Source organism: Malaclemys terrapin, chromosome 9, assembly GCF_027887155.1.
Source record: "Malaclemys terrapin pileata isolate rMalTer1 chromosome 9, rMalTer1.hap1, whole genome shotgun sequence".
Taxonomy (NCBI): domain Eukaryota; kingdom Metazoa; phylum Chordata; order Testudines; family Emydidae; genus Malaclemys; species Malaclemys terrapin.
In genome coordinates, this window is record NC_071513.1 from 81,947,693 (window position 1) to 81,959,346 (window position 11,654).

Here is an 11,654-nt window from a genome sequence, read left to right on the forward strand (position 1 = left end):
GTGCTTGTCTTTAGCACTCAGATGCCCAACTCCCACTGGGGTCTAAACCCAGATAAATCCGTTTTACCCTGCATAAAGCTTATGCAGGGCAAACTCATAAATTGTTCGCCCTCTATAACACTGATAGAGAGATATGCACAGTTGTTTGCTCCCCCAGGTATTAATACATACTCTGAGTAAATTACTAAATAAAAAGTGATTTTATTAAATACAGACAGTAGGATTTAAGTGGTTCAAAGTAGTAACAGACAGAACAAAGTAAGTCACCAAGCAAAATAAAATAAAATGCGCAAATCTATGCCTAATCAAACTAAATACAGATAATCTCACCCTCAGAGATGCTTCAGTAAGTTTTTCTCAGACTGGACACCTTCCAGGCCTGGGCACAATTCTTTCCCCTGGTACAGCTCTTGTTGCAGCTCAGGTGGTAGCTAGGGGATTCTTCATGATGGCTTCTCTCCCTCTCTCTTCTCTTCCCCCCTTTATATATCTTTTGCATAAGGCGGGAACTCTTTGTCTCTCTGGGTTTCCACCCCCCCCCACTGGAAAAGCACCAGGTTAAAGATGGATTCCAGTTCAGGTGACATGATCACATGTCACTGCAAGACTTCATTACTCACTTGCCAGCACACACATATACAGGAAGACTCACAGGTAAATACAGCCATCTGCAGACAATGGGAGTCATCAAGATTCCAAACCATCATTAATGGTCCACACTTTACACAATTACAATAGGCCCTCAGAGTTACATTTTATATTTCTAGTTTTAGATACAAGAGTGGTACATTTATACAAATCAGATGATCACACTCAGTAGATTATAAGCTTTGTAATGATACCTTACAAGAGACCTTTTGCATGAGGCATATCCCAGTTACTTACATTCACTTATTACCGTATTTTCTCTAAAACTATCACAGTTACATTATATTGACTTATCAAGTTTTTATAAAACCATATAGACTGCACAACGTCACAGAACCCTTCAGTTTCCACTGTTATTTCTTCAGCGTTTTCCTGTAAATAATGTAAATAAATTTGATATATTTAGATAGCTTTTAATGTTTAGCTAGTTAGATTAAATAAGAAGTTGGGGTGTCCTTCCCTTTGCTCCCCATGGGGCAACTATTATGCCCAACATCTCAGGATTCAAAAACTGTATTTCCTGCCCCTGGACTTTCCTGGTCAGTGACAACTATCAGAAATGTCTCTACTGCCTCAGAGTAGCTCATGTCTCTTTGACGTGTGCTATTCGCCAATCCTTCCCCAGCTGAACTCACCAAGCATGTGACTACAGACATAGGAAATTTCATATTGATTGTGTAATGAGGCCCCAGTCTGACCCTAGCACAGTGGATCTCAACCTACTTACCATTGTGGGCCGCATATGCATCTCTCTGTGTTATGTGGGCTGCATCCACACAATGTATATACTACCGGTATGGCCCTGAGGATGATACATGGGCCACAGCTGTGTGCTGATTGAGCCACAAGCAGGCCGCAGGTTGAGGACCACTGCCCTAGCAGGTAGACCTCCCAGTAAAATGAAATGTACCTAGAAGTGCATTTCACAGTGTTAACCTCTGACACAGGGGTTGATCAGAGCCAAGGAAACCTCCTCACAGGCACCAGGAGGGTAGGAAATCTTCTAATAAAGGAAGAAAGAAATCCTCTCCCAAAGGGAAGACTTCTTCCTCACCATAATCGAAGCCAGTGAGGCTCTGCACTCTGGAATGGGAAGCTCAAAAGCTCATAAGGGGCAAGGTATTGACCTACAAGTTCCAAAGAGCAAAACTGCCTTCAAACCAGTACCAACAGCAGGAACGGGACTGACCAAAGATAAACACCCAGAGTCCCTGAACTAGGGGTCCCATTGCAATCTGATAAAGAGATGTTGACATCCATGGGCCTGGCTAGAAACCAGCTCTTATATAAAGGAATAGGAGTCTGCACCCCCATGTGTCTGGGCACATATACAGTATTCCTGATGATATCTTCATCCTCCTGGACCCAACTGCTCCTCTACCTGATCCTTGCAAAAGGTCCAGGAATGGCACAAGAGAGAAAGCTGCACTCCTGTATCTTCTACCGCCCTTAGAACTTGAGCCTAATTTCACTCAGAAATCAAATGTTATTTTGGGAGTATTGTCTTCCGCACCAGGACAGGATGTTAGCCCAAAGAGAGGGTCCAGTGTCTCCTAGGATTCCTCATGGCCTTATAAAACAGGGTACCTTCTTCATGACTGATGGTGCCTTATGCCAGGGGAACCTCCCCAACAGACGTTTGACCCCCTCTCACTGGTCTTTCTGGGGACCATGGGATCCATACATGCATTATCCTGAATCTACATGCCCATCAGGAATCACATCATCTTTTCCCTCCCAGAGAGGCACCTCAACTTCAAGAACCACTGGAGGAGGAAGAACTGGAACTGACAGTAAACCTGGTTCCAACTGGAATATCATGATCATCCCCTTATGAGGTAGTTGTGCTAGCCTCCTCTTCTCCACCTGATGATTTCAGGCAGTTTCAGGACCTATTAGGAGGGTTGCATACACATTCCAGATTCCATTGGAGGAAGTGCAAGAGACCCCTCACAAACTTCTGGACATTCTACAGATTGCAAGGCCTATCAAATGATACTTCCCATTAATAAGGCCATCTTAGAGCCAGCTAAGATTGCCTGGTGTATCCAGTCAACTTATTTAATCATCTGATTGTGTTCCCTATTGCTGTGGTTAATTCATATGTAATCAGTGTGTGATGAATAGGTTACGATTTAGTAATGGGTATTTTTAGTAAAAGTCATGGACAGGTCACGGGCAATAAACAAAAATTCATGGCCCATGACCTGTCCATGACTGATACCATAAATATCCCTGACTAAATCTTAGCGGGGACTGGGGGAAGGGGGAGCCCCAGGGGACCCATTGCTGGCGGAGGGTTGGGGCCAGTGGCACCAGCTGACGGGGGCTGCTGAGCAGCAACTGCTCCAGCCGCCCCTTGCCACTTCTTGGCCGCCCCACGACCACTGTTGAGGGCCACCGAACAGTGGCTGCTCTAGCCACCTCTGGGACCGCTGCTCAGGTGGTCCCTGGGACCAGCCGCATTGGTTGCTGCTCAGGCAGTCCCCTGAGCCAGCTGCCCGGGGCTGCCCAAGCAGCGGTCACTGTGGCTGGCCCCAGGGCCACTCAAGCAGCAGCCATTGTGGCTGGCTGCGGGGCTGCCCAAATGGCTGGCTGCAGAGCCGCACCAGCAATGGCTGGTGTGGCTGTCCCCAGGGCCATCTGCTTGTGCGGCTCTGTGGTCCACTCCTTCCGATAAAGAGACTGACCATTCACATCGCCTCAGGGGGAAAGTTTTCTCCTCAATCACCTTAGTACTGGGGAAAGCATTTTTATTCAAAATATTTCCTCATCCACAAAAAGAAAGGGGGAGGATAGAGACCCATCCTAGATCACCACTGAGTGTTGACTCAGACGACTGGCTCACAGCTCTTGATCTGAAGGATGCCTACTTCCATATAAACATCCCATCCCTTGTAGGTCTGAACCACCAGCAGTACCAGATATTACCCTTTGGCCTTGAAATAGCATCAAGAGTACTTACAAAAGTGCTGTCAGTAGTGGCAGCTCACTCTGGCGCCACAGTTCATCTGTCTTCCCCAACCTCAACGATTCTCTAGTTATAGAGAGATCTCAGCTGGAGGTATAGAGAGCAGCCTCCTCCCTGCTCTTTGCTAGGACTTCGTGTAAACAGAGATGTCCCACACAGACTATAGAGTTTATTGGAGCAACACTGAACTCTATTGGTGTCAAGGTATATCTTCCTCAGGACAGATTGCAGTCCATAAAAGATCTGGTCTCCCAGCTCAGACTGAGCCCATCGATGTCACTCTATTTGTGCCTCATCCCCCGAGGGCACGTGGCTTCCTGCACCTGTGTGATGCCCTTGATGAGGCTCTGCCTTTGTTGCCTGCAGCCTTGGCTTTCAACAGTGTATGCCAGGGGTTCTCAAACTGGGAGTCGGGACCCCTTGGGGTCGCAAGGTTATGGGGGGGTTGCGAGCTGTCAGCCTCCACCCCAAACCTTGCTTTGCCCCCAGCATTTATAATGGTGTTAAATATATTTTAAAAGGTCTTTTTAATTTATAAGGGGGGAGGTCGCACACAGAGGCTTGCTATGTGAAAGGGGTCACCAGCAGAAAAATTTGAGAGCCACTGGTGTATGCAGTGTATGGGCAAGTTAGACTCGTTCCCTCACAGAGTGAGATTCTCTAGCCTGATGGGGCAACAAGGAGCAAATGGATGCTCCTCTGCTTTCGTCCCCCACCTGAGAAAACATTGATCATATATGCTTCCCTGCTGTGGTGGGATGCCCATCCAAAAGAGCATACAGCGCAAGGGACATGGACTGCCCAAGAGCACAGGATGCACATATAAACCTCCTAGAATTGCAAGCAGTCTGTAAGGCCTGCAAACAATTCCTACCACTCTTGTAAACCCACCACATTCCAGTGGTACATTTCACTACACGACAACAGTTTTCTACATCAGTAAACAAGGGGGAGCAAGATCTATCCCTCTCTGCATGGAAGCTGTTAATCAGAGTGATCTGGTGACTAACTAATCGACATTGCTAGTAAAAATCTTCCGGTCTCAGGCACATGGAGCACATGCATGCTCTTGGTGGAATATACAAGGTAAGTAACCTCTCTTTGCAAGGCTTCCACTACTACTCTTTGACTACTGTTTCACAACACTACTTGAAAGCTCTTCCTGATATTCAATCTGAATTTTCCCTTCTTTGTAATATTTTTCAGTTACCCCTGCTAGAAGGAAGAAACCCTCCCTGAGCTCACTGCCAGATTTGTCATATCTCCTCTTATCTGATACTGAAAAATAGGAGGAGCGGTGCTTGGATAATACCCCCAATATGCATAATTTGCACTGAAAGTCAGGCATTTGTATGAATGAGTTCTGCATTCCCTGTTTTATGTAAAAAGGGCTCCTACCATATTTGGCAATACTGGTAGTTTAAATGTATAGATCATTAATATTGTATGAAAGTATGATCACGATGATCCTTTACAGGGGCAACATGATCCTTTGGGGGGGAGGTCCCAAAACTATAGCTCAAAAAACTTCTTGTCCATTTCAATATATTTCATTGTATATTGTGTTGTCTGTCAACAGTATGAAAGTGATAAAAAGGTTTATTCCTCACCATGCATATCTTATGCATAATTTGGAGTAAAACAATCTGTTTAGGACAACATGGTTAATATCTAGCTTTTATCACCATTTTACTTAAGGTTATGCCGGAAAAATCAGCCAGATGCCAGTAATTTTGACACCATTGCATTTTGATCGAGACCCCCTACAGAAACAACCTTCCTGCCAGAGATCTGTGGTTATTCGAACCTTTATCACTAGTGACTTCATGACAGGCATTGCAGCAACTCCTGGCAATGAGATCCCAGAAGAGGTAATTGTTGCTATTTATTTATTTATTTATTTATAATTCTTTTTGGAGTGAGCTGGTACCCAAGATAATTTTCATATTGTCTGTTTTTTGGGTGATTTATAACTTAAAACTTTAAGATAACTTTTGTAAGTGTTATGTAATACTTGACTCCTGTTTACTATTTTGATTTGGAAGTGTACTTTACCTAAAGGGAACCCTGCCATAGAATAAGCCCATAAGGATGTTGTGACAGGTTGATAAAACAAGGCAACAATCGTCAAAAATCACACTACTTAAGAATATTCACCAAAACTTTCAAGCCTTTGAGGGTCTAGAATTAGGTGCTTGCTTCCATAGTTAGAAGCAGCCCAACTTTCAAAAGTCATTGATTTCAGTGGGAGTTGTGGTTTGCTCAGCACTTCAAAAAAACTGACTAGTTATATTGAGGTGCTTACACAGGTTTGGGAGCCCAACCGTAGGCACTTGTTTTGCTAATTTTGGCCATTCCCACCATTCTCATGTACTTTGAAGCTTTGAAAAAAATATGGTATGTGTAAAGAATGGTATAAATCTGACCTTTTGAGTTTCTTGGGTTTACTATTTTTCATTGTCTCAGTCCTAATTCACACTTTTTTTTTTTTAAGTCTGTGTTTGGAAATTATTCCTGCATAGGTCAGAGTAGCATAAATACGTATGATTATAAATTCTTTGACTTGGCTCAAGGAAGTCTTATGTCATAGATTTTAAAAATATAGATAGTTAAAATGTAAACATAATATATGAAACCATTCCAGTGCACACACATGGGATCTTCATTTTAACTGGGAGTTTAAATTTCTAATTTTACATCTTAAATGCATGTTTTGTGCTACAAAGCTTTGGTGTCTCATAATGTTGAATAGTAGCATTGAAACAAAATAGCATTGAATGTGTGGAAGAAATGTAAACCTAAGGAAGTAACTGAAGTTGATTTAAAATTCCAGTTGCTTGTGGATAGCAATACTGTGTTGTGGCATATGGATTTGTATATTACTCTACAGTACACACTAATAGGATACCTGGAACAAAATATATAATTACACTGTCAGTGCACTTCAAGCTGTGGAAATTATTTGGCAAGCTTTCTTCTTTTGCAAGGAAGCTGAGACTTTTCTTATTGGATCCACAAATTATTATTCAATACTCATTCTGGGGCACGCTTTCTGACACTAACTAGTTTTTGAACTCTGGAAGGCAGGAGGCTCTAAATAGAGAACCTTTTTCTCTGGAACATTCTTTCTCTGTTGTTTCTATAGACTTCATTTGTCCAGAGCATGATTTAAAGTTCATCTTTTTATTCAGGCTGTTACTTTTGTGTGGAATGGAGCTCATGTTGAGGAGTACATTTTTATTTTTATACTTTGCCAGTTTGTTTGCAATTATTGGCTGTAGTATTTTATGAGGCTCTGAAATTTGGTATGATTGCTTCATTTTTATAAATTAAGAACGTTTTCAAGATAATTTTATTTTGTCAAGTGAAATGCTTTGTACTTGACTCCCACTTTTTTATTGGTGTCCTAATTGTAAGAGGAGAAGTCATAAAGGTAAGGATTTTTTTTTTTTGTATTTTTTTATTGGCATCCGGTACTTGTAGTATTTGTTGATTCTTCTTTTTGCCTCAAGACTGCTATGGTAAAGAACTTTCTTTTAAATATTTCCATTTTTGTAGGATGCAGTTTTTCCAAAGTAAATCATGTCTCATGTGCTTTTTTCCTTTTCATCATAGGTTGTGTTGAAGATGGTGACAGAGATTAAAAAGATTCCTGGCATTTCTCGGGTGATGTATGACTTGACATCAAAGCCACCAGGGACTACTGAATGGGAGTAACAAATTTTGTTTTTCTATTAAAGTACTGTGTGCAGTTTAAATTATATCAGAAACCATTCCCAGTGTTGACATGCAGTACTGTGAAAAGAGTGACTGGAGCTGCTACGTAACATCTGATTCCTCTCCTGGAGCATAAATCTGCAGTTAAGAGCTATGTTGGGGATAACTGTAAGTGGGGCTGAGGATTTGTACGGGTAAATAATCATGGCAGCATTGCCTGTGCGCAGACAGATTCATATTGCTTTTGCCTTTTGTCTTTACTGATTCTTCCTGTTTTCATGTGTTTTATTGTTACTGTCATTTCAATGTCTCTGTTTTTGTACACTGTGTAAAAAGAGACAGTTTATTTACTTTTACCAAAATCATTGTTACAGCCTAAAAATGTAAAATGAATAATTAATGTGACCAACTGCTTTTGAACAGATTTATTATAAATAAATATTTTGCCAAATGGAGTAGTGGGTACTGTTGAGTTGTGGAATTAATGTGTATCTGTTTGCTGTGTACTGGTAAGCCTGTTCTATATTGTTGGAAGTATTAGCCCATGGCAATAACACTGAATTCTGAAAGATTGATGCTAAAATAATATGAAATGTCCTTTCATCTTCCTTTTTCTGCTCACTCCCTCTTACATCACTTTCTCTTGACAGATTGAGAATGTATGTGGACAGCAAACACATACATCTATATTTCTCATCAAGCTTCAATATACATTTAATGATGTCTGGTAGTATAAAATATAAGGCAGAATATACTCTGGGGACTCTGATGCAATGGTAACAGTGGGAGTGAAGTTTGAGTAGCTCGTTGCATCAGAACCACCAGTTCTAGTTAGTGTGACCTAGTTCAGTTTTGATGTTTTTTAAACTCCTGCATAACAACCCATCCCATCCCACTGCCTGTCCCTGCATTTTTGTTTATACTTGGTAAGAGTTTACTGTATAGAGATTTCCTTTTACAGGGGAAGTATTTGTGTGTGTTGTACAGAGTTTGATTTTAAGATTGTTAGGCTCTTTGAGTATCTAGTTGTCATCAGAGGTGACTTAGCCAAGCACAATACAAATTACTTCAGTCATTTGTACATTGCTGTTTACTATTTAAGTAAGGGGTAACTCACAAGAAGGGATATAGTTATATTGGACCACCCATATTTCTCTAGTATGTTGAGGCCAAAGGCCAAGTATTTCCAGCCACCTAAGGAATTTGGGAATCTCAGATAACTACAGTCCTTGAAGTGTTATTCTTGTAACAGTTAAAGGTTCTGACCTGAGCAGCATTACTAGATATTTGCACAGTTGGAACCTTAGTTATGTATCCAGATTCATTCTTTTCATCATGTCCATTTTTGAAACTGTATTTCATTCAGCTGTGAAATTACCTTATATCTGTTATAAAGTGGGGTAGTTCAGAGCTGTCTCTGATCACTTATTTTCCTTTACATAGATTTTTTAACTGGAATAGTGGCTGATAAACATTTCTTTTAACAAGTTGACCACCATTTGATTCCACATGTTTTCGATTTTTAGTACTACTGCATAAACTTATACTATAAAAGTTTAGTTTAATTAATCACTTTTTAGTGTCATGATACTTCTACCTATGCCACTTGGGAGTTATGTATCTTAGTTATGGGGTAGGATATTGTACAGAAGCATCTTCCAGTTTTTTGAAAAGTTTAATGAACATCTCACAGTGTAGAAATGTTGTTAGTGGTAGGGAGGCAGAAGGCTCTAGTGGCTAGAGCACATGACCAGAAGTCAGGATACCTGTTTCCAATCCTAACTCTCCTGCTTTGACACCTTGGGAAGTCATGTAACCTTAACCTCTATGTGCCTCAGTTTTCTCATTTGTAAAATGGGGATAATAATTACCATACCCATCCTTCTAGAGCTATATGAGCTCTTTGGATGAAAAGTGCTATGTAAGTGAAGTATTGCTATTATATATAATGCAGTCTTACTATTGGACTATGAGCTGTAAACATTTTCAATTAGAGTAACTTTAATGACCAAAAGTTAAAAAGTATTCATTGGAACAGAAAAATATTCCATCTTTCAGTCCTCTTGAAAACAGCCATTTTAACTCCTCTTCCATAGTTCAATTTTAACAAATCTCCCTGATGAAATTATGGCCTTAATACTATATTTTTAATTTTTGTCATAACTGTACTGAGGATAGTTATTTTCATGAATGTAGAGCTGTATAATACACAAATGATACAATCACAAGTAGATACGGGCAATTCCATTTCAGTGAGCTGTAGAGATTCTCTAAATACAACTATATAGCCTTTGTTGCTTACTGTACGTAAACTTGCTATTATTGCTGCTGTCATCAGTTCTGCGAATGTTCTAAATTAGACCTTGAGAGCAAAGAGAGGGGAGAGGAAATGGGGAATGAAGCACTAAAGCTTGTTACCGAAATTAGAGGGCATCTCTTTAACTCTTAGAATACTGGCATTTTTCTGACTCTTCTTCTAAGGCATTTATTTAGTTGGCATTCATGTAAATAAATATGGAGTATATAGTCTCATAGTTATGATGTAACTCAAAAGAAGATACAGTACACAGTCTGGCCATAGCATCCAGAGGGTTAAATAAATTGTATCCTATTGACTGCAACATACATAAATTCAGAAAGAACATTTTTCATATGTGGTGCACATTAGATACTTAAGTCAAACTGTCATAGGAGTTGCATCTTAACTATGGTTATAGTATATACACGTATACAGTGTGTGTATTGAAGTTTGATGTATATATTTTCATCATATCTGATCTACACCATAGTAGATTGCTTTCAGGTCTCTATTAATAAAGTGGAGCTTGACATACCCCATATTTTTAGGGACATCTTTTTTACTAGAAAAATGAATATTAGAATATATTTAGGGTATATAAAATATTGCATTATGAACAGAATGTCTTATTTGAATAAGATTCCTAGGTCTTAAAATATCTCCCACCCTTTTTGTTCAATACCCATACTATACATTTGGGAAATGTTGGGTTATTCTTAGTGAGGTTGACATCAATTGCCATCCCAGCAGTTCTTGAATGTACTTTATGGAGTCGACATATGTAGTACAGCCAGATGCAAAGGGAGAATAGCATATTTTTACATTAGGTCATAAGTAAATTTAGTATGTAGCTTACTAAAAACAGAAATGTAGCTGCCCTGTACAACTTGTTCACCTCAGGTCTTCAGTGAGACATGTCAACATTTTAAAAGGAATTTGTATTGGGGGGTGAGGTATTTCCCATCATTCTCAATTTTTTTAACATTTTTCTGCTTGTGAAATGATATCGAGTACTGTGAGCCTTAATTTTTATCCACAAATAAAAAATATACAGTATGTTACTTTTGTGAATGTGTGTGTAATTTATTATGTGGGGCTTCAAAGCAGGAATTGCATTTGAGTGGATGGTCCATTTTGGAGCCAGGGGTGAGGGGAGGGAAGAGCAAAAAAGATGAAATCACTGTCCTTGAGTCTTGAACCACTTGCTAGAGAAACATCCAGGAGCAAGAAAGCATCTCTATAAGGCCATGCGCTGCCTCCCTTCAAAATATTGTGTGAGATGCATTTAAAGTGGTCATTGATGATTGTGCCTAACACTTATGATCAGTGGGAGGATGGGTGTAATACTCAAAGAGGAGAATAGACTTGTCCCAAACTTTTCAGTGAAATATGAGGTTTGAATTTAGTCTCGCCTTTACTGTGATGATAACATTATTCTCTAGCTTCTCATGTGAAATTCCTTCAAAGAAGAAGAGCGTTACATTTATACTTACGGCATTTGTTTAAATATAAAAAACAAACTGTAGCTAATGGACCTATACGGTTTTATGAATCCTCAAACTCTATTTCTCTTTTATGACTATATTACAATAGTGATCAGCCTATGCTCTTCCTAATTTGAAAATTCAGTACTGCTTATAAATTGCCCCTCTCAAAAAAAGAGGGCAGCTGAAATGCTTTTGCTCACGAGACACATTGCCACATGCAATCTTAAGTGCTTGCTGTCAGCACCAATAGCATAAATGAGCATGGAACATTTGATCATGTATCTCCCCTTTGGAATGAATTAAGTATTTTCTTTAGGCATACAGCTGTAAAACTGCTCTGTAAAATCTGTCTCAATAATTGAACCTATGTTTGAGAAAACGTATCAGTTGTCTAGCATTCAATCTCAAACGTCACAGTCCAAATGGACTGTGTTGCCAGTACTCCTGAAACGTATTTTATGCAGAGTCCTGCCAGGATTTGAACCACTGGTTCCAGTGGCACTATGTACTTCAGATTTATTTGCTGAGTGCC

At 40.0% G+C, this 11,654-nt stretch overlaps 1 protein-coding gene across 1 annotated transcript in view; it reads left to right on the forward strand.

Annotated features, from left to right (window-relative positions):
• Positions 1–10,696, forward strand: part of GMPS (guanine monophosphate synthase) — a 66,181-nt gene extending 55,485 nt beyond the window's left edge. The window contains exons 15-16 of the mRNA XM_054039358.1: positions 5,318–5,490; positions 7,235–10,696. Coding sequence (XP_053895333.1) covers positions 5,318–5,490; positions 7,235–7,336 — 275 coding nt within the window. The 3' untranslated portion in view covers positions 7,337–10,696. The remainder of the gene's footprint in view (positions 1–5,317; positions 5,491–7,234) is intronic.
• The last annotated feature ends 958 nt before the right edge of the window (positions 10,697–11,654 follow it).